Source organism: Prionailurus bengalensis, chromosome D1 (genome assembly GCF_016509475.1).
Source record: "Prionailurus bengalensis isolate Pbe53 chromosome D1, Fcat_Pben_1.1_paternal_pri, whole genome shotgun sequence".
NCBI lineage: Eukaryota > Metazoa > Chordata > Mammalia > Carnivora > Felidae > Prionailurus > Prionailurus bengalensis.
The window spans coordinates 112,582,010-112,604,166 of NC_057346.1; the positions used below are offsets into that span (position 1 = coordinate 112,582,010).

Sequence of the window (22,157 nt, forward strand, 5' to 3'; positions counted from 1 at the left end):
GCTGGGCCACGCGCGGCTCGGGACCCGACTTTCCTCTACACCAGAAACAAACCTTGCAGCCAGGCCACTGCCGCTGCCTCCCCTGCCCAGAAGGCCCAGCCTGGAGGGCAGACGTGCAGGGCTGGGGGGCGGGGGGAGCAGCCATTGGCCTTGAACAGATAACTGCCCCTCGCGGCCGCGTCCCCCGGCCGGCAGGTGGCCGGGCGTGGGACAGCAGTGCCGGTCGCGTTGGCGAGGGGGGCTCGGGAAGGCAGATCTGGGTGCCATCCGCCCTCGGTCCCCTCCGAGCCTCGTGACCTCAGGAGACACTGAGCCTGCATCAGAACAAGGATGATTCTGGCTTCCTGCTCGAAGGGCGGTGGTTCACCTCCCCGCGGGGTGACCTGGGCACAGCGTGATTTTCACTCAGCGTGTTACTGATTGATCCTGGCAATGAAGTCTCATTACAATAAACGAGAAGGAACTCGTTTATGCAGGAATATCGGCCCTCTGGCGTAGCTGGGGGCCACCAAGTAGCCACCAGGGGTGCGTCTCCCTCCGACTTCGAGCACGGGAGAGGAGGAGGACCAGCCACGGTTCTTTGCCACCATGAAATGGGCAAGAGTTGGGCCGACCAGCTAGGGAGACTGAGTCACGTGTCGGCTTCAGTTTGTGCGCGTGCCCCCGCCTTTTGCATGATCTGGGGTTGCCAGGATGCCCCAGAAGTACAGGGCAGGGTGCAAATTCGTGAATTCACACTGCTGAGAAAGGGGGAACATAGGTGAACGGAGAGCTCTAGACCCCATCTCATTAGGGGTCTCTGTAATAGAGCTCCGCCCCTGACCCCCCGGTCCATTTTACCTCCGGGCTGGGGGTGGCCTCTCCCAGAGACCTCGAAGGCCAGTTTGTAAACCACCAACCCCCAGAGAAAGTGGCAGTCCAGAACTTTGCCCTTGGTTAGTCCGGCCCCATGGTCTTTGAGACCTGACGGTCTCCAGCGTTGGGGGAAGGTCATTCTAGGCAAAGGTACGACAGTCAACAGCCCCTCCCGCCTCCCCCCCCACCCCCCGTGCTCCTGGCATCAGGGTCGCCCAGTGTGCACGTGGGTAGGAGTCAGGATCAGCAGGAAGGGCCGGACATGTCAATCTTGGGACTCGGGCTTTCAGCCTCTGGCACTAGGGAGCCACAGAAGGCTGCAGAGCAAGGTTTGGGTTGTGATCAGGTCTGTCCTTAGAAAGATGACAGCCAGTGGAGGCGGATGTGGTTATGAGGGCGGCCGTGACCCCAGATGGATGGGGAGGAGGTACTTAGGGGAGAATCGGCGAGGTCAGGACGGGGCCACCAGTTAGATTCGGGAGGTGACAGGGAGGGGGCCACCTGACTGAGTGGTTTGTTCATGTATCCATGGGCGGTTGTGGGAGCACCTGGTGTGTGCCCAGCACCGGCGGGAGGAGAGAGGCGACAGGCACCTCTTTGGCAGGTGGTAGGGAGCACCCCGGGACAAGAGCAGAGTGAGGAGGCAGAGCAACAGAGTGGCAATTGCCCCGTAGCCTCAGGTCTCCGGCCACAAGTGCTTCTGGCAGAAGGAACAGTGACAGCGAAGGGCCTGGGCCTCGGGAGAGGGTTTGCTGAGGCCAGGTTGCTGGGCCGGGGCTGGGACAGGTGGGGACGCAGGACAGGGGTGAACGGAGCAGGGCCTGGGGGTGGCCGGCAGCCGTGGGAGAGCCCTGTGCGCCCCCGCTCTCACTTCTGTGGCCTCGGGCCAGTCCTTTCAGCCCATTTTGCAGGTGGGGAAACTAAGGCACAGGGTGGTGAGGTAGCTTGCCCTTCACATCTACACGTGAAGCCAGGCCCAGACCTGGGCAGGCTCCCAAGCCTGGGCTCTCGAGGCCACCGGGTGAAGCCTTTCGTTAGTGAAGACGGCCCAGAGCTGGGCTGGTGTGGGACCTTCCAGGCGGCCTCCGCCAGGCACCCCACGCCCTGCTGCCTCGTGACGCACGGTGGCATGGAACCCCGAGACCCGCCCCCACCTCGGGCTTCTAGAAGATCCAGGGCTACACCCGGGAGGGGCGCTGTTGCTTGGGTCCCTGTGGCTCTGAATGCCAACTCCCTTCCCAGCCCAAAGGGAGGACGGCCCGTCCCCCAGGGCGCCGGGGACAACCCTCAACCCTGAACAGCACCACACAGCCGGTGCCCCCACGGAGGGAAACGCGACACGGGACCCCTGGGTCACACGCATCCCTGAGAACGCCACGCCCTTGGTCCTGTTCTTGCGCACCTCACGAAGGCTGCCGTCTGTCCTCAGAGAGCCGTGGGGGGTCGTTGCCCGTAACGCTCGGCCACGTCCCTCTTGAGCCACTGCCTGGCAGGTTCTGCGTGCCGTTGCCGCCTGGATAACCGTCTGCCCCCCCTCTTGTCTCCGCAACAGGTCTACGAAATCCTGAAAAGAACGACATGTACCAAGGCCAAGTACAGCATGGGTGAGGACATTGCTGGGGCCTGAGCCCAGCGCTCCCCTCCCCGGGCTAATCTTGCCTCCATCGTCTCCGTGGGGGGCGGGCTGCCGGTTTGGGGGTTCTGAGCGTGTTTTGGTTTCAGCTGGTCTAACCGTTTCCGACGGGAGGGCCGCTCTGGGACCGCGGGGCCGCTTTACGGCCCGGTGCTCAGGATGCCTTCTCTCTGCTCGAGGCTTCCGCGGTGCCGTTCGGAGCCTCCCGCTGGCCTCCGGACGCGACAGGGGTGACCGAGGCCCTGTCCCCTGCCGTTGACCTTCACGGTCCAGCGGGATGTAGGGTTCCGGCCGGGGGCGGAAGGCACCCCACCAGGGACCCGCATGGCCCCACACCAAGCCTCGCCAGAAGGCGCGTGCTTGACACGCGCCCCAGGTTCCGAACCTGCCGCGGAACCAGCCCGGCTGGGCGCCTCGGGTGCCGGTTTATAGGACACCTCAAGCCACAGATGCAGACGTTTCCCGACCGAGGTGTGCAGAGTTGGACCCCCGGCCCCACCCAGCGCAGGCCCCTTGCTCGCAGCGGCAGGCTGAGGTCCCCAGAATGAGAGACTCGGGGCCAAGGAACGTCCCTGCCTAGCGCTCCCCCTTCTCCTTAAGCCCTCCTTCGCCCCGCTGAGAGCTGTGTGCACAACGCCCTCCAGGGGTACAGGGCGGTGCTGGCTGGCACAGAGCCTGTGGCAGGACAGGGAACCCTCGCACGCGTGGCTTCCCGCAGAGGGGAGAGTACCGCCGGAAGCAAGCGGAGAGCAGGAGTGTGGGGGCTTGCTGGGGGACGGCCCAGGAGGCAGGGAGGGGAGGCCGGGCCCTCCGGGGTCAGAGGGAGGGGAGGCCGGGCCCTCCGGGGTCAGAGGGAGGGGAGGCCGGGCCCTCCGGAGTCAGAGGGAGGGGAGGCCGGGCCCTCCGGAGTCAGAGGGAGGGGAGGCCGGGCCCTCCGGGGTCAGAGGGAGGGGAGGCCGGGCCCTCCGGAGTCAGAGGGAGGGGAGGCTGGGCCCTCCAGGGTCAGAGGGAGGGGAGGCCGGGCCCTCCGGAGTCAGAGGGAGGGGAGGCTGGGCCCTCCGGGGTCAGAGGGAGGGGAGGCTGGGCCCTCGGGAGTCAGAGGGAGGGGAGGCTGGGCCCTCCGGGGTCAGAGGGAGGGGAGGCTGGGCCCTCCGGGGTCAGAGGGAGGGGAGGCCGGGCCCTCCGGGGTCAGAGGGAGGGGAGGCCGGGCCCTCCGGAGTCAGAGGGAGGGGAGGCCGGGCCCTCCGGGGTCAGAGGGAGGGGAGGCCGGGCCCTCCGGGGTCAGAGGGAGGGGAGGCCGGGCCCTCCGGAGTCAGAGGGAGGGGAGGCTGGGCCCTCGGGAGTCAGAGGGAGGGGAGGCCGGGCCCTCCGGAGTCAGAGGGAGGGGAGGCCGGGCCCTCCGGAGTCAGAGGGAGGGGAGGCCGGGCCCTCCGGAGTCAGAGGGAGGGGAGGCCGGGCCCTCCGGAGTCAGAGGGAGGGGAGGCCGGGCCCTCCGGAGTCAGAGGGAGGGGAGGCCGGGCCCTCCGGGGTCAGAGGGAGGGGAGGCCGGGCCCTCCGGGGTCAGAGGGAGGGGAGGCCGGGCCCTCCGGAGTCAGAGGGAGGGGAGGCCGGGCCCTCCGGGGTCAGAGGGAGGGGAGGCCGGGCCCTCCGGGGTCAGAGGGAGGGGAGGCCGGGCCCTCCGGGGTCAGAGGGAGGGGAGGCTGGGCCCTCCGGGGTCAGAGGGAGGGGAGGCTGGGCCCTCCGGGGTCAGAGGGAGGGGAGGCCGGGCCCTCCGGAGTCAGAGGGAGGGGAGGCCGGGCCCTCCGGAGTCAGAGGGAGGGGAGGCCGGGCCCTCCGGGGTCAGAGGGAGGGGAGGCCGGGCCCTCCGGAGTCAGAGGGAGGGGAGGCTGGGCCCTCCGGAGTCAGAGGGAGGGGAGGCTGGGCCCTCCGGAGTCAGAGGGAGGGGAGGCTGGGCCCTCCGGAGTCAGAGGGAGGGGAGGCCGGGCCCTCCGGGGTCAGAGGGAGGGGAGGCCGGGCCCTCCGGGGTCAGAGGGAGGGGAGGCTGGGCCCTCCGGGGTCAGAGGGAGGGGAGGCTGGGCCCTCCGGGGTCAGAGGGAGGGGAGGCTGGGCCCTCCGGGGTCAGAGGGAGGGGAGGCTGGGCCCTCCGGGGTCAGAGGGAGGGGAGGCTGGGCCCTCCGGAGTCAGAGGGAGGGGAGGCCGGGCCCTCCGGAGTCAGAGGGAGGGGAGGCCGGGCCCTCCGGAGTCAGAGGGAGAGGAGGCCGGGCCCTCCGGAGTCAGAGGGAGGGGAGGCCGGGCCCTCCGGAGTCAGAGGGAGGGGAGGCCGGGCCCTCCGGAGTCAGAGGGAGGGGAGGCTGGGCCCTCCGGGGTCAGAGGGAGGGGAGGCTGGGCCCTCCGGGGTCAGAGGGAGGGGAGGCTGGGCCCTCCGGAGTCAGAGGGAGGGGAGGCTGGGCCCTCCGGAGTCAGAGGGAGGGGAGGCTGGGCCCTCGGGAGTCAGAGGGAGGGGAGGCTGGACCCTAGGGAGTCAGAGGGAGGGGAGGCTGGGCCCTCCGGAGTCAGAGGGAGGGGAGGCTGGGCCCTCCGGGGTCAGAGGGAGGGGAGGCTGGGCCCTCCGGAGTCAGAGGGAGGGGAGGCTGGGCCCTCCGGGGTCAGAGGGAGGGGAGGCTGGGCCCTCCAGAGTCAGAGGGAGGGGAGGCTGGGCCCTCCGGGGTCAGAGGGAGGGGAGGCTGAGCCCTCCGGGGTCAGAGGGAGGGGAGGCTGGGCCCTCCGGGGTCAGAGGGAGGGGAGGCTGGGCCCTCCAGAGTCAGAGGGAGGGGAGGCTGGGCCCTCCGGGGTCAGAGGGAGGGGAGGCTGGGCCCTCCGGGGTCAGAGGGAGGGGAGGCTGGGCCCTCCGGAGTCAGAGGGAGGGGAGGCTGGACCCTCTGGGCTGACATGTCCTGCTGGGATGCCCGATAGCCAGTCACAGGGACTCCTTCTGGGCCTGGAGTCTCTAAGCCCGTGTCCTAAGTCCATGGGAGCGGGGGCCCCTTCACGGGTCAAGGAGGAGCCCAGGAGACTTGTCTCCGGAGGCCCAGCCCACCTAAGGGGGAACAGGAGTTTCCAGGGTGGCCCGGGTCACCAAAAATGGGAGAAAGTGTGGCTGTCGTCCCTGCATTGTGTCCCAGACCTCAGTCTGCCTGTCGGGTCCCTGTCGGGTCCCTTCCAGCACAAACCTGCGTGGTTGCTATGAAGGTCTGTAAGCGGTCCCGGGTCTGGGGGCTTCTCAGCTGGAGTTGATCTCTGTTCTGGGTCTTCCCCGGGGTGGACGTCTCTGAGTGTTCCTGTCGGTTCTCTGGCAAACCCGGTGGCAAAGCAGATAGGTGAGGGGTCCCTGCTGCACCCCGTTTCACCTCGGTCCCTTGTCTGAAAGCCCTGCCGACCTCCGAGGTCACACATTCACCTTGCAGCGAGTACTGATGGGTTCTGTTGCCCTCGGGGGATTTACATTCTGGGGGATGAAATAGATAATAAATAATCAGAAAAGCCAGAAGAACATCGTCTTGCTGCTGTCGGAAGGGATGCCAGGAGGATTTAGGATCAATGACCAGAAAGGCCTTTCTGATGAGGGGACATCTGAGCAGAGAGCTGAAGAAAATGAGGGGTCCAGACAGAGGGAGCAGTCTGTGCAAAGGCCCTGTGGCAACGCCACGTTGAGAGTGTTCTAGGGACAGTAAAGAGCCAATGAACCTGAATCAGACCCACGTCCGCTTTTATTACAGATGAATTCTCACGCAGGTGGGCGTTAGCCGGAGGCTTCCGCCTCTCGCTGGCTTGGGTTTCCAAGCATCCCTCAGGTACCCCGAGCATTCCAGATCACTGACCGGAGAGGCGATTTCTTTTTAAGTGGATTTCAGGAAGACACTTTCCCACCGTTTTCCCGTGGAGTAGTACAGGATGGGCCGGCCAGGCCACTGCAAACCCTGACCCACTGACCCCCTACAAAGCCCCTTCGGCCAGGCAGAGGGTTCTGTGACCAGGAAAGGGCTCCTGGAGACTCGTGTGCCGCGCTGGCCCCCGAGGATGTGCGCGAGATCAGAGTTCCGGCTCCCCGTGCGTGCGTGGCCGGCTCTGCCTTTCCGTCTCCAGGGGCGGGGTGCCGAATGCACACCTCCGGGCCCCGGGAGGTGCAGGTATGGCGACTCTCGTAACACGCCCAGCGCAGGGCCTGGGGCAGCCGTCGAGGCCCGGCCACCGCCCCACCGAGCGCTTTCTCCCCCAAATGCAGCTTTGGTCCTTTCATGTAACTAATAGCCCGATGTACAAACAGGGCAAGGAGAGGGAAGAAAGAAGGACTCTGCCCTTCTAAGTAAGAGGCGAAAATGTAGTAAATACGGTAAGTGCCTCCGCCCCCACGCGGGGCCCACAGGCCTCCCCTCCGGCTTCTCCCAATCAACCTAAAATCTAATTGCAAATTGTATGTGTGTTTCCTGACACCATCAATTTTCCCGTCCGTATTTTTCTCGTGATTCAGCTTTTCTAACCACTTACAATCCACCTTTCTTGTCTGTAGGCTGGCCCTCCAGCAGCTGTGGGTAGTTGGTGGATTGGCAGGTTCGGGGAACCTCCTTCCTCCCAGATGGAACTTTCTCTCGGGGTGTCCTCTCTGTCTTCCTAATTCTGCCGATAGAGCATGTTTTTTTTTTTTTTTACCGTCTCCTGGTCGAACCCGGGGAGGAAACGCCAGAAAGGCGGCCTGGCTCTGGGCGGCCAGGTGCAGTGGGCTTTGAGAAAATTCTCGGCGACTGAGTCGGTCCTGGGACTGTTCTGTTTGCAAAGAGAGAAGCAGGAGACAGACCTGGTCCCTAATCCTCGCTCTGCCTTTGTCTTTAAGGTATCACCAGCCTGCTGGCCAATGGCGTTTACTCGGCCGCCTACCCCCTGCACGATGTAAGTAACCTTGACGGAGTTTGCCCCTGCGTCATTGGCCGCCCCGAATCCCCGCGGGCCACACCCCCGGGGAGCTCTAATTATCCTGCGGTCTTGGCTTCCTGCTTTGGCTCTCCTGTAAATGTCAGCGGCACGCAGCCCTTCCCTGCTCCCCCGGTGGGGGCCCTGCTGTTGTACCCCCCCCCCCGCCCCAGCATCTCTTCTTGCAGAACGAGCCCACCGAGGCAGGGGCGTTTGTGGCCGACACCCTGTCCCAGTGGCCGGCTGGTCCTCGAGATGCTGCCCCTGCCTGGGTCTCCCCGGCCACCCCGCCCCCGCTCTGGCAGAACGACCCAGGCTCTGTGTGTGTCTGTTTCTGCAGAGCAAGTGGCCAGCTTCCTGAGCGGGATCTCCAAATCCCTCCGGTATCCCCCGACAAATATAGCCCATGGCCACGGCCGTGCACTGGCTTGGCTGGAGAGGGATGAGTCTCTTCTTGTTGTCTCTATGGAGACCGGGGCTAGGGTTCAGCAGGGTACTGGGAATGCACCGTGGGGCCCCAGCAGTGTGGGAACCCCGGACAGAGGGCCTCTGGAACTTTCCAGGCGTGCGTGGCTACGAGGACTGGGGGCCTCGAGGCGGGGCCCCCAGAGTCTCGTCCTGGCCGCTCTCTTCCGCAGCCCTGAGCGGAGGCGGCCCCTGTCCTCTCGCTGAGCCTCAGCGTCCCCATCTGCAAGTGGGAGTGGTTCCCAGCAGTGTCAGGGGGATCACAGAAGCGGAAGGGCTTCCAGTGAAATGCTGGATCCGAGAAACCCAATCTCCGCGACAGCAAAGGGCCGCCCCTCCCCCCCGCCCTGCCTGACCGCTGCCTCCAAGAGACACACAGCTGCCAGCCTCGCGTCACTCCCTGTGGGGAGGTGGGGTCACCTGAGCCGCTTTGTGCCTTCGGGGATGCTGTCCCTTCCGTCTGCAAGCTCTTCCTCAGCAGCCGCCCTCCCCGGGACAGACCATCCACCCAAAGCCTTCCTCTTCCCCCTCCTCCTGCCCCTGCCCCTGCCCCGTTGATGTCTCCCTGCTTCCCCCCATCCCCCTGGCTTCCAATGCTCCCCGTCCCACAGAGACACCGCCGTCTGCCTGCTGGTCCTCGCCCACGGGTCTCAGGACAGGCGCAGCACTCGGCACCTAGGTGCTCACCGAGCGCCGTGTTGATTTGGGTCGCGTGGGTCGGTTGCCTTGGCCGGCGACCTGTTGCGTGTTTCAAGGGCAGGGCTCAGACCTCCCGGGTCCTGGCCGGTGGTCCTGGCTGAAGCGGCCTCGATCACCGTCCCCGTCAGTGGGTGCTCACCCCGCTGGCTCCCGGAATACGGCCCCGCCCCGCAGCCCTGCGCCAGTTCACAAACTGCTGGGCCCTTGATCTCACCCCTGCTGAGATGCCAGGGCCTGTTCTGGGCCATCCAGACCTGCTTGGAGTCAGCCCTCTAAGGCTGGAAAGGGAAAGGGGAGACATCTCCATTTCTGAGCGCCCTTTGTACGCAGAGAGCTGTGTTTGGTGGGAGCTCTGTCTCCTTTAATCTGGTGCAGACGTGGAGACTCGGGCTTAATGACGTGGTCCGGATCGCAGCAGCTTCTGCGGGGGCAGCTGGGCCCAACGTTGAACCTCACGCGGCAGTGGAGAGACCCTCCGTGGGGGGCCCGCTCCCGCTTTACAGACGGGAAAACTGAGGCTGCAGTTGCCCAAGCAGCTTGCCCAGGGGCACACAGCCTCCAGCTCTACCCGCGGGGCTCTTTCCAGCCGGAGTAAGGACTCTGGGCGTCTTGAGGGACTACAGAATTTTACAGCCATGAATTTTCCCCACAGTTGAAGGGCACCCACCCCCGTAGGTACCACAGCTGATGTTGGAACGTTTGGGGACATAAATCACTCTGAACTGGTCCAAACGTACCCCGCATGCTCAAGCAGGGGGCGGGACCGTGAAGCCACACACCCAGGCTCAGGTGCCCGGCTCTTGGCCGCATGCTGGGTGGTCCTTGCTCCAACTCCGCCATCGTCCTGCGTCACGGCTTGCTGCCCTCAGTGCGTCGCCCGCGGCATCGCCACCCCCTTGCAGGGCCTCGTTTACCGTGCTCATTCGTTCATCCGGTCATTCATTCCACAAGAATACCCATCAGGCAAGGCGCTGGATGCCATGGCAACCAGAGAGCCACTGTGAGAATGGTGTGTGGAGTAGGGGTCTGCCCTGAGCGAGACCCTAAGGAGGGCTCCTGGAATTCGTGCATCAAATACAGGGACAGGACTAACATTTCAGGTGGCGGCTTGGCGGCCTCCCTCCTGGTTGGCACCTGTCACCCTCGAGGTCCCGAATAGATGAGATGCTGCTGGAGTGTGTGGCTGTCTGGGCCATGGAGAGAAACACCCAGAAAGCCTCCGGGGTTGGGCTGGGGTGGGGGAGGGTGCCCTGAAGACTCAGGGGGAAACATTAATGACACTGGTCTCAGGGCACCTCTGTTCAGAGAGCGTGAGGCCAAGTGCTCCCTGCCTGGAGGGGCGGGAGGGTCACAGAAGGATCTGGTGAGTGCAGCAGGTACCCGGCAGACCTCCGGGAGGCCTCAGAGCTTCCTCCCGGCCATCTTCAAGTCCGCTTGGCCAGGCCAGCCCCGCGGGGGGCCACGTTCTCTCTGCTGCTTCCCCTGAGTCCCTGGTTCCAGCTGTTGATATGCTGGGCAGGCTTCTGACTTTCAGGTCCCCCCTCCCTTGCGTTGGATTTAAAGACTCGGAACCGGGTCCCAGCTTAGCAGTCTGTCCCGGAAAAGTCACCTTGCTTCCCTGAGCCTCAGCGTTACCACGTGTGAAATGGGAGTGTGGGGCTCACTGATCTGTCTTCAGTGACCGTGTAGCTTCCTGTCCTCCCAGCACCTGCAGGGCAAGGCACTGGGACTGTCCCGCCCACCCCCCACCCCACCCCCCAACGGCCACGCAAAGCCCCTTTCTTGCATGCTGCTGGTTCCTAGCAAGTGGCCCTGCGTCCTTTCCGGGACGTGGCCTCTGTGACAGGGGGCGAGGGCAGGAGGGCTGCCCGGCGGAGGTGCTGGGCCAGGCCAGCCTCCCTCTCCTGCGATGCGCCGTCTGGCCTTCGCGTTTGGACGCGGATCTGCGCTACTCGAAAGCTGCATCTGGTGGCGAGAGTTCTCTTTCCTCCTTCTGAACAGGGAGACTACGAAGGTGAAAACGTGGAGTTCAACGACAGAAAAGTAAGTGGACGTGGAGCGGAGGCCGTGCTGCTCGGCCCTGGGGGCCCCGGGTGGGGTGGGGCTGCTCCGAGGCCCCCGCGGGAGCCCCCACGCCTGGGGGGAAGGCGCTGAACCCTGCCCGCTGCCTTGCTCCCCTCTCGCTGATGCTGACAAGTGTCCGGGGCGCGTTGCGGGGGTTGCATAAAGGCCAAGGGTGTGCTGTTCCACCTGGACCTTCCCCGCGGGCCCCCAAACCTGTATCTCACCCGGGTGTTCAGTCTGCCGCGCTCTCTGCGGACGCTGGGCCTGATCCCGCATGGCTCCTGGGTGAGGAAGTTTGGGCCCCGCTGTGGCCAGGCCCCCTCCGCACACCGGCGAGTCTGGTGGACGCGTTCAGCCGGTGTTTCTCAAGCTTATTCGGCCTGGAAGCCTTTCTCATGGAAAAGTTACTGTTCCTGGGGTTACACGTCGGGAGACACGGAGTATTCTTTTTATTCTTCAGTGTTCTCCCTGCTGCTCCCAGCCCAGGCTCCCTGCTTCCCCACACCCACCCCGCCCCACCCCACCCCCACCGTGGCCCTTTCTCTTCCATCCCCCACGCTCCGGAAGGTTCTTCCCAGACGTCCAGCGCCCAAACCCATGCCTGGCGTCCAGCCTCCTCCCCGTGTCCACCGCAGCCCCTCCCGGTTCCCAACCAAATGCAAACTTCATTCACCTCGGGGAACAGTCCTCGCCGGACCTGTGTTTGTCCCCCAAGAGCAGATCCTTCCGGAGGCAGTGGGTGGAGATACTTCCCTGAGAACCTCACAATGGTGGCCTTGTCCCAAGTCTCGGGCTGGGAACCTCTGTGCGAGGAATGTTCTCCATTGCTGCCTCCCTCCAGCCCCCCGTACATGTTTTTAAACCTTTGGTACTGGATACAACTTGCCCGCCCGGGAATCCAGCTGAAGATACTATCTGATTTAGCTCAAAAATTACATATTTGGTTATTTTTAGTGGGACATCTGGCATTTGTCTGTGACCCTGTGACTTGCAGAACTCCCCCATTCGATCCCGTTGGAGAAGCGCCGTCCCCTCCCCAGGCCTGCCTGGGCCAGCTCTGGCCTCAGAATCCACCCCCTTCATCTTTTTGTGCCCCTGGGTCGCTTGTCTGATGCCCTTTCTCCACCTAGGGAAGCTTCCTCCTTGGGCCCCGGGGACCCCCTTCAGGCCCAATTCAGTCCTCCTGTGGCTTCTCCCCACTGCCTCCCTGTGCACCAGCCACGCTGGCCACCTCGCTAATCTGAGACTCCGCAGCCTGTGGCCACCTGGCACCAAAAGTGTCTCGTTCAGTTACCTACTCGGGAACTACTTGGCGTCACTGGGCACCAGGCCCAGCAAATACGATTCCAGGTTTGTTCAGATCTACCTGTTCCTTCTGCTTAGAATGCTGTCCACCCTCCACTCCCCTCGCCCCCACTGAATTTAGTGTCCCAGCAGTGAGTACCAGGCCCGGCCCATGGGGGTAGTCTGGGAGTATTGGATGGACGGATGATGGGGGGATGGGGGGGTGAGTGGGTGGAGGGATGGAGGGATTGAGGGATGGGATGGATGATGGATGGATGATGGGTAGTTGGATGGATGATGGATAGGATGGAGGGATGGGTGGATGGATGGAGGGATGGATGGATGATGAATGATGGGTGGATGGATGGTGGGTAGTTGGATGGATGATGGAGGGGATGGAGGGATGGATGGATGATGGATGGGTGGATGATGGGTAGTTGGATGGATGATGGATGGGATGGGTGGATGGATGGATGACGGATGGATGGATGATGGGTAGTTGGATGGATGATGAATGGGATGGATGGGATGGGTGGATGGATGGATGACGGATGGATGGATGATGGGTAGTTGGATGGATGATGGATGGGATGGAGGGATGGGTGGATGGATGGATGATGGATGGATGGATGATGGGTAGTTGGATGGATGATGGATGGGATGGAGGGATGGGTGGATGGATGGAGGGATGGATGGATGATGGATGGATGGATGATGGGTAGTTGGATAGATGATGGGTAGTTGGATGGATGGTGGATGGGATGGAGTGGCGGGTGGATGGATGGATGGATGGATGGATGGATAGATGGGTAGTTGGATGGATGATGGATGGGAGGGAGGGAGGGATGGATGGTTGCATGGGTAGTTGGATGGATGATGGATGGGATGGAGGGGTGGGTAGATGGATGATGGATGGATGGATGGATGGATGGATGATGGATGGGTAGTTGGATGGATGATGGGAGGGAGGGAGGGAGGGAGGGATGATGGGTAGTTGGATGGATGATGGATGGGATGGAGGGATGGATGGATGATGGATGGGATGGAGGGATGGGTGGATGGATGGGTGGATGGATGGATGATGGGTAGTTGGATGGATGATGGATGGGATGGAGTGGCGGGTGGATGGATGATGGATGGATGGATGGATGGATGGATAGATGGGTAGTTGGATGGATGATGGATGGGAGGGAGGGATGGATGGATGATGGATGGATGGATGATGGGTAGTTGGATGGATGATGGAGTGGCGGGTGGATGGATGATGGATGGATGGATGGATAGATGGGTAGTTGGATGGATGATGGATGGGATGGATGATGGGTAGTTGGATGGATGGTGGGTAGTTGGATGGATGATGGATGGGATGCAGAGGTGGGTAGATGGATGATGGATGGATGGATGGGTAATTGGATGGATGATGGGAGGGAGGGAGGGATGGATGGGTGATGGGTGGGATGGATGGAGAGATGGGTGGGTAGTTGGATGGATAGATGGATGATGAGTGGGGATGCTGGGTGGGTGGACAGGTGGAAGGGACGGAGGGTGGGGGGAATGTCCCAGATAAGTGTTTGCGTCCTAACTCAGAGCTTTGGAGAACTTCTCCTTCTTCCGTGTGGCTTCATTTTAAGCAAACTGGTTCTGAGTATGTTGCCTTTCCAGTGACAAAGTCTGTGGTTCCCCCATTATTGGTCCCATCAGTGTCAATAGCCCCAAGTGCCTGACCCAAGATACCTCACAGGATGGAAAGGGGGTTGCAGTCTAGCTAAGGCCATTTTTCTGTGCTGAGCTGGAGGAGCAGGGGCACAGTAGGGATGTTTGAGCAGGAGGCAGGCTAGACCCAAGGCTGAGCACGGCTATAACTGTCAGCTTGATCCTCAGGGCCCTTGGGAGCGAGCGTTCCTTCATCCGGGGACACGGGGCAGGGCAGTTGCTCCAGATGTCAACTGAGTTGTCGCCATCCCTGTGCTGGACTGAGAGCCACAGGACCCTGACCTATTATTCCCTCTTTCCTTCCCTCCCTTCTTCCTTCCTTCCCCAGTTACTTACTAGGACCCTGTTATTTGCCCCAGGCCCTGTTAGAGGCTCTGGGGATAACATGAACCAGACAAACCTGGCCTTCCTGGGCCTTCGTGCTAGAGGGAGACAGCAAGGGACAAATTAAGGACAGCGTTAGTGCCCTAACGGGCCTGCCCAGCCACATGGGCCCAGGAGGGAGGTCTGAGCAGGAGAGATGCCAGCGGGTTGAGCCGGGCTCCTTCTGAGGCCCGGGCTCTGGGAGGCTCTTAGGTCACTGTGACTGGGCCCACCAGCCCCCAGCCGGCGGACCCCAGGGCCCTGACACCTCCCACCCTGCTCGCAAGGCTGAGGTGCACCCTTGGAGCTCTGCCAACCGTGACAGGGAAATCTCGAGTTCGATTTCTCTACGCTGACAGCTGCAGGGTGATTGATACTCTTTTCTTGGCAGGAAGAGAGTCACGTGGAGGTGAAGTGGTCACGTAGGAAGCCACCGTGTGCCACACGTACCAGTGAAGGGTGGCCGGCCTGCTGCAGGCCGGTTTCACTGGGCAGGCCAGGGAGCATGGGGACCGGTGTGACGTGGCCGGCCATGCCTTTGAGAGGGCCTTCCATCCCCTGGCAAAATCCTCGTCCCTCTCTCCTCCCTCTGGCCCCATCTCTGGTGTGCCTCCCAGCCTGCGTGTGGCCCGCGGCGTCAGCTTGATCTCGGCTCGGGGAGGAAGCCACCCGGGTCACTGGTGGTCGCTTCGCTTCTCCGGAGGTGCCCCGCACCCTCGTCAAAGTTGGCGCTTGGCAGGATGAAACTGGGGGGCCTTCGCGTTCTTTTCTGCATACCTGGGCCTGCTGAGACACGGAAGGCCCCAGCTCTAGGCCTAAGCCCGTGAGGATCCCCCCAGACCAGGGAGGAAGGAGAGCCTGTCACACACTCAGAGGGGAGTGTCTGTCCCGGACAGGGCTCAGAGGGGAGGGGGCCCCACCTGGCGCTCGGGACTCAGACTCAGTGCCCAGGATGCCCACCAGGGGCCCAGCAGAGCCCGCATCTTGGCACAGGAGTGGGGCTTCTAGCTCTTGGGGGGGCCCCATGCACCCCAGTTCCGTAGGGGGCTGCAGAGGCTGCCCACCAGCCGGCCCGGCCCCTAGTCCTCCAGAACGTGGACCCGGCTGAACACAGAGATCAGAGCAGGCAAAACCCAGGATTCTGACAGCGAGGTTTGCTTGTACTTCCCTGAGGATGCATTTTGCTTCTCTGATACTTGCCTCCCCACTCTGAAGAGAGGACTTATGTTCTCCCCTGAGTCCTGTTCCTCAGAGCTGCAAAGGATCCTGAGGACATGGAGAGTTGGAGGGTCATTTCTAGGGACCGCTGACTCCCTGGTCCGTGGAAACAGGACCCCTCCCGGCGAACCGTTTGCACATGGTTGGTTTCCAGAGAATTACTTGAAGATGTCTCGTGCACGTAAAGGTCATGTCTGTCCGCTCCGGCCTGTGGGGGAGTGGGGGCAGGCGTATCCGTCAGGGCTGGCCACCGACAGCAGAACCCCAGACGTTCATGGCCTCCCGGTTCTGGAGGCTGGAGGTCCCAAGATCCTGGGGTCAGCCGGGCCGAGTTCAGGGGAGGGCCCTCTTCCTGGCTCGCGGCCAGCTGCTGTCTCACAATGTTCTCCACGCGGACGTGGTGAAAGAAAGCTCTTGTGTCTCTCTCTCTCTTTTTTTTTAAGTTTATTCATTTTGAGAGAGAGAAAGTGTGAGTGAGGGAGGGGCAGGGAGCGAGGGAGACAGAAAACCCCAAGCACTGTCGGCGCCGAGCCCCACGCGGGGCTCGAACACGAAACCGCGAGATCGTGACCTGAGCCGAAACCAAGAGTCGGACGCTTCACCGACGGAGCCACCCAGGCACCCCTCTCGTGTCTCTTTTTAGAAGGACACCGGTCCCTTCAGATCAGACCCCCACCCGCGCAATGTCGTTTAACCAGAATCACTTCCACAAAATCCCCATCTCCAAATATAGGCACAGTGGGATTAAGGCTTCGACATGACCAATTGGGGCGGGGAGGGTGGGGGGACACCCATGCGGTCCATAGGACGGCGTGTTTGTGGTGGGGACATGGCGTAGTGTGCTTCCCAGGGACCAGCGCACGATGTGAGTCTGGGAAACCCGCCCCCAAAATGTTAAACTTAAGTGTCGAGAGATGGGGGAAGGTCACAAGGCAAGCCGTGTGGCACGGAAGGGAGCAGGGGGCCCCTGGGGCCGTGCTCACACCTGCCTCCCTCCTCCTTCCTGCCTGGTGCCAGCCGAGGCAGGCGGCCCCACGCAGAGGGTCCTGGCCGTGTGACTTCGGCTCCGCATTAAGGTTGGAAAAGCATCGATTAGCCCCAGGAGTGGGGTTGCTTTTTTAAAACCCGCAGCCCTAACCTGGTGTCTTTCCTAGGACGCTCTCTACGTGTTCATACAAGCTCATTACCATCCCTGCCCAAAGCCCGGGGGGGCAACGGGGTGTGTGCTGATTTTCACGAAGCCATGTTAATCAGACAGCCCATCTCGGGAGACGAACGTCGAGCTCTCTTTGCATCCCGTGAGGTTTTTAAAAATCTTGCCACCGGTATTTCTCGGCTCCCAGAGCCTGGTGGTTTCTGTCCTTTATGAACAATGACATGGTGTCTGACTGGGACAACCAAGAACCCTGAAGGGAAAAGCCTCACAGCATTGGGCTGTTTTAGATCAATTCCGGATCAAATCATGTAGAGTCAGGGTTCCATAGGGATTCTAGAAGCTTCTCTCCCGTCCTCACCCGCACTTAAAGAAGTAGCCCGTTCTTGCTGAGGAGCACCCCCCCCCAAGCTGGGGGTCCCCGGGGGGCTCAGTCAGTTAAGCATCCGACTTCGGCTCAGGTCATGATCTCACGGTTCGTGAGTTCGAGCCCCGTGTCGGGCTCTTTCCTGACAGCTCAGAGCCCGGAGCCTGCTTCGGATTCTGTGTCTCCCCCTCTTTCTTCCCCTCCCCTGGTCGCGCTCTGTGTCTCTCTGTCTCTCGATAACACATAAATGTTAAAAAAAAAAAAAAAAGAAGAAGAAGAAATTAAAAAGGAGGCCTCTACCGGCCTCCCCTGCCAGCTCAGCTCCCACGGCGGTGGGTTCTTTGAGACCCTCGTGGGAGCCGAAGGGTTTGTGTGGGTCTCCCCTGCCAGAACGGGAGCCCCGGGGCTCAGGGCTGTGTCCGCCGTGCTCCCCTCCGAAAGCCCAGTGCCCAGCACCGTGCCCGGCATGTGGCCGGCTCTCGAGGGGTTTTGTTGAACGAATGGACGGTGCACCGTAAGCCAAGACTAGGAAGCAAAGCTGCTTTCCACTGGTCCTCACTGCCTGCTCTCCCCCAGCTCCTGTACCAAGAGTGGGCGAGTTACGGGGTCTTTTACAAGTACCAGCCCATCGACCTGGTCAGGTGAGAGGGGGTCGCCGGGTGCGAGCAGGCCCGGCTGCTCGGAAGGAGGCGGTGGGAGGCGAGTCCCTGGTGGGCAGCCCGTCGGCTGAGCGTCCCTGTGCGTTTTCACCGCACTGACTGTTCCGCACCCGGGAGCCTGTCTGAACTTGTGCTTGGGCAGGGGGCCCGAGGTCTCCCACGGGCCCACAGATTCTTTTCCGTCCTGTTCACCCCCTCCTCCCCAACCCGCAGCCCGGGCCCCACCCCGCTGAGTGGTGAGGCTTCTTGAGTCTGTGGGTCGGGAGGAAGACGAGAGCCGTCCGCTCTCCCGGGGCGGGAAGGGGAGTGGAGTAGGCGACGGATGTCCTGTGGGGACTTGGAGACGGGAGTCCAGCCCGTCAAAACTCATGTAAGCCCCTCCAAGCGCCAGAGACCCTTAATACGTCCTCTTGGCGTCTTGCGCTCACGCTGACCAGGACCTGGGACAGCCCCCGGGTAGCCCCCCGCCCCCCCCCCCCCCGCCAGCAGCACCCCACCTTCCCAGGGCCCCCACCCACCCTCCGAGTCCTGCTCGGGAGAAGCCGGGGCCCCGGTTGGAGCCGCTCCTTTGCGGGGCGGGCAGGGGTGTGGGGCGAGCGCAAGCCGGTCTCTGTTTGCCCCGCGGCACAGGAAGTACTTTGGGGAGAAGATCGGCCTGTACTTTGCCTGGCTGGGCGTGTACACCCAGATGCTCATCCCCGCGTCCGTGGTGGGGATCATCGTCTTCCTGTACGGATGTGCCACCGTCGATGAGAACATCCCCAGGTAGGCGGGCGCCACACCCCTCGTCCTGGCACTCGGCCCCCCAGGAAGCCGCGGCCGTGGGTTCGAGCGCTGAGCGCGGGTGTCCTTTCCGAGCACAGACGCCCTGGGAGGCACTCTCCCGTCCGGAGGAAGACGTCCCTGAGCATCCGACTCCTTCTCGTCCTTGGGAGGGTTGTTCCCCCGCTTTGAGCTTTCAGTCCCTATGTGATGAGAACATCCGCTGCCTCCCAGTGAGCTCCGGGAAGGGGACAAACCACCCTGCCTGGGCTCAGCCCCCGGGTCCCTCTCTTCTTGGTTCCAGCTTCCCTTGTCCCCGGGGCTCTGGGACGTGGCGCAGGGGCAGACCCAGGTCTTTGAGCTCAGAGCTGACGTTCCCGCTGCCGTCCCCCGAACGGCACGTCAGGCATGGGGAGCTCGTGGAAGAAGGCCGGGGTCCCCGAGGCGGCCTGGCCTGGTGCCGGGGTGTGGCTCTCCCCACATGGCAGCCAGAACATGAGTCAAGTGGAGGGAGCCTGGAGGCTGCTTCTCAGTGCACAAGGAGTCTCTCTGGTCCTTTCCGACTGTTTCCTCGGCTCGCTAACACGGAGCCAGAGGGAACTGGGTTGCATGCGCGGAACAAGCCCCTGCCTCCGTCAGCGACCCTGCCGGGGTCGCCCGCTGGCCCCCCCTTCCGCGAGCTTGCAGTCCCTCGGGGAAGGTCCTAGAACATCACTTGCTTTGGCTGTATTTCTTACGACCCAGCCCGGTGTCTCCAAAGCAGGGCTGTGGCTTGGAAAATTCGTCTGTAGTTCCCGTCACTGAAGATCCAATGAGTCTCTACCTGGCCGAGAAAGTGGCTCATTACGACTCAGCAGTGCAGAAAGGCCATATCCGGCAAATTTTTGTATAAATGGTGCTTTGATACATGAGTAACACCTAAAGTATTCCACCCACCCGGAATCAAAACGCTAAAGGAATCTGGCTTATGTCCCCTCCAGGGTTATTTTGGGCACAGACAGGCCAGAGGAAGCTTGTGCCTTTGTTGGCTAATGTGACATGAGGTCACCGTGCTTGGGTCTGACTGTGGCCGTCAAAGTAGCCTAGGTGTGGCGGGGATTTAACCCCAGAGCCCCGAGGGACTTGGCCAGTGGCCGGGACCCCTGGGGACGTCTCCACCTCCTTTCCTCCCTCCCCTGGAGGGCAGCACCACCGGCTGCAGCCTCAGCCAGGAGGCTCTGCCCTGGCAGGCGTGTGCGCTCCCCCACAACGATGCCGAGGTCCCCTCGGCCAGGCCCGCACCACCGCCCCCTGACACGGCGAGAGACGCCAACAGCATTTCCTGGGGATTCCAGAGGAACCTCGGAGATTCTCGGCCTCTGCCCGCTTGGTGCCGTGTGCGAAGCAGGAGGCGTGTGTCCCCTTTGGAGTCCGATCCGCCCTGCCCCTAGAGGAGCCGCCTGCCCGCCCCACCGCACCCATCCACTCCAAAGAACAGACCTTCCCGTTCCTTGTCTTTATTTTGGCTGCAGGTGATGAAGGGCGCGGCACAGGGTTTAAAACCAGCAGAAAAAGGCTTTTTGTCTGGCCTTGTTTATGCCAACGCGGAGGAGGGCCGGGCGGCAGGCCTGGCCCTCCGTGCCCCGCCCCCCCACCCCCAGGCCAGGTCGCCGTGGCCCCGGGGGGCCTCTATCAGCAGGAAGGCAAGGGTGGGACGTCCCACCCCCTCTCACACCTGCCACCCAGCAAGGGCCTTCAGCAGAGAGGAGGTTCAGCCAGGGGCGCACACAGCCGTCTGGGCTTGGTTACCCCCGTGATACTAACGATGGGTGCCACCGTTCCAGGGCCTTCCTGTGCTTTCCCGTTGAATCCTCTCGACAGCCGACTGCGGGGGCAGCTTCATTCCCAGCACGCCCCGCCCCCCCCCCATACGGGTGGGGAAACTGAGGCCCAAGGAGTTCGAGTAACCTGCCCCAGGCCGCACAGATGACAAACGCTAGAGCCTAGGCCCAAAGGCAGAGCCGGCTGGCTCGGGGGGCCACGCTGCCCAGCGCCTGCGTGTGCCGTCCCCCCCCTGCCCCCCACGCACGCGCACTCGCTCCCCCACGTGCCCCGAGGCGCAGCCTCACTCTGATTCGTCTTTGCATCTCCGGTGCCTCTGACGTGCCTGGCACACACATTGTATTCACGCTGTTTTCACAGCTGCTGAGGGTAACTGAGAAGTGAGCCAGAAGGCCCCCCGTGCCGGGCAGAGGAGGGTCGACGGGAGCCTTCCGGCGGGTGTTGATTAAACACCGACTGCTGTGGGCCGGGCACGATTCTGCACATGAGTCCGTGTGCGGCCAGAAACAGAACAGTAAAACCATCCTCCACTTCAGCCCCTGGGAATGAGCACTCCTGCCTGGTGTCTATTCCTGGCTCGGTGCCTCGTCCAGGCCGGCAGGGAGGAGAAAGTTCAGGGCAGGCCAGAGCCGGGAGGGCCTTACTCCGGCCCCTCTCCTCAACTTCCAGAAGGAGAAACTGAGTCTGGGGCTGGATGGCCTGGCCAGGGGCACAGAGGGCGGGAATAGTCAAAGGAGGACCCGGGAGCAGGAGGCGAGAGCCGGGCACGGCACGGGCTCTACAGACAGAGACCGGGACCCCGTCCCCGCTCTGCTGGGTGGCTCAAAGCCAGGACCGTCCCTTCTCTGGACTCCTTCCTCCGTCAGTGGACGCGGGAGTCTCATCGTCCCCAAAGCCGGTCTGGGCCAGACGACGCTCTTGCAGCCTCCTGCTCACACGGCCGATGGCCTTCGAATATCGTAACTCAGCGTGAGCAGGCGTCCGGCCCGCGCGGGCAGAGGCCCTGCGCGTCCTGGCCCGGGGACTGGCAGGCTGTTCCCTCTCTTCCAGCATGGAGATGTGTGACCAGAGACACAACATCACCATGTGCCCGCTGTGCGACAAGACCTGCAGCTACTGGAAGATGAGCTCGGCGTGCGCCACGGCCCGGGCCAGCCACCTCTTCGACAACCCCGCCACCGTGTTCTTCTCCATCTTCATGGCCCTCTGGGGTAAGCAGAGAGCCGCCGCCCGGCTCTGGGGGGCAGGGGCACTCTGGACGGGCCCCTCCATTTCCTTCCTTCTTCTCGAGATCATCGAACGTGGGAGGGAGAGTCGGGGGAGATTACGCCCCGTGTTGGGCTGTGTCCCAGAGGCAGACTGGTTCTCCCGACTCAGCCCCCAGCCCCTTGTGCAAAGCTGGGGAAGGTGCTCTGCTCTTAGAAGCAGCCCTCTCGCCCGGGACCGGGTTCATTGGCCCAGGAAGGCAGGGGCCTCAGAACCCGGAGTGCCAGGGGATGCTGGGAAGGCTGATGGGGCCAGGCCCTGGGGCACATCGCTCGTTAGATCCTCAGAGCCTCCCTGCAGGGTCCGCGTGCCCACCCAACAGGGAAGGACGCCAAGGCCTAGAGACAGTTGGTGCGGCTCTCCCAAGATCACTGAGCTCCAGAGCGTCTAAGGGGTGCATCTGTCCTGTTTCCAGAGCCTGTGCCCTCTGGACTCCGGTGCCACCCGAGTCCAGGGCACTCAGCTCCTCCTCTGGGATGCTTCGTGGCGGTTGGGTGCATTTGGGCAGGTGGTTTTGGATTAGCAGACTGGCCCGTTCGCTTCTCTGTGGCCCTGTGTCACAGCTTTGCCTGTGGAGGATCGGGATTGGAGATTGGGATTCGGGCCCTGGGCGGCAGCGTGCTGACCTGTCCCCCGGGTGCCGGAGCCCCAGTCCTCGCCTCCAGGGGCTCCCATCTAGTAGGGGACGGAGCTGGGCACGGGAGCTACGGGTCCAGAGCCCTGGAGGGGGAAGTCAGGACAGACTTCCTGGAAGAGGTGTGAGCCCCTCGAGCTGGGTTCTAAAGACGTTGAGGGCAGAGATGCTGAGCACCTGTGGTGCGGGGACTCAGCGTAGAGACAGGGAGGCCTGGGGACAGCCGGGCCGGTGCCTCCCGGAGCCTCACGTTGCTG

General features: G+C 62.9%; 1 protein-coding gene across 10 annotated transcripts in view; it reads left to right on the top strand.

The window, feature by feature from the left end:
* The window catches only part of ANO1 (anoctamin 1), an 84,967-nt gene that overhangs the window by 21,575 nt on the left and 41,235 nt on the right, over positions 1 to 22,157 (top strand). For 6 of the 10 annotated variants that reach the window (XR_006297538.1, XM_043581945.1, XM_043581949.1 and 3 more), the window contains 7 exons: positions 2,408 to 2,459; positions 6,792 to 6,857; positions 7,356 to 7,411; positions 10,598 to 10,639; positions 17,335 to 17,399; positions 18,048 to 18,182; positions 21,051 to 21,211. Coding sequence is in view for 9 of the 10 variants with exons in the window: in XM_043581945.1 (XP_043437880.1) it covers positions 2,408 to 2,459; positions 6,792 to 6,857; positions 7,356 to 7,411; positions 10,598 to 10,639; positions 17,335 to 17,399; positions 18,048 to 18,182; positions 21,051 to 21,211 (577 nt within the window). In the remaining variant the exon portion in view is untranslated. The remainder of the gene's footprint in view (positions 1 to 2,407; positions 2,460 to 6,791; positions 6,858 to 7,355; positions 7,412 to 10,597; positions 10,640 to 17,334; positions 17,400 to 18,047; positions 18,183 to 21,050; positions 21,212 to 22,157) is intronic. The other 4 variants (XM_043581948.1, XM_043581952.1, XM_043581950.1 and 1 more) reach the window with 1 other exon arrangement.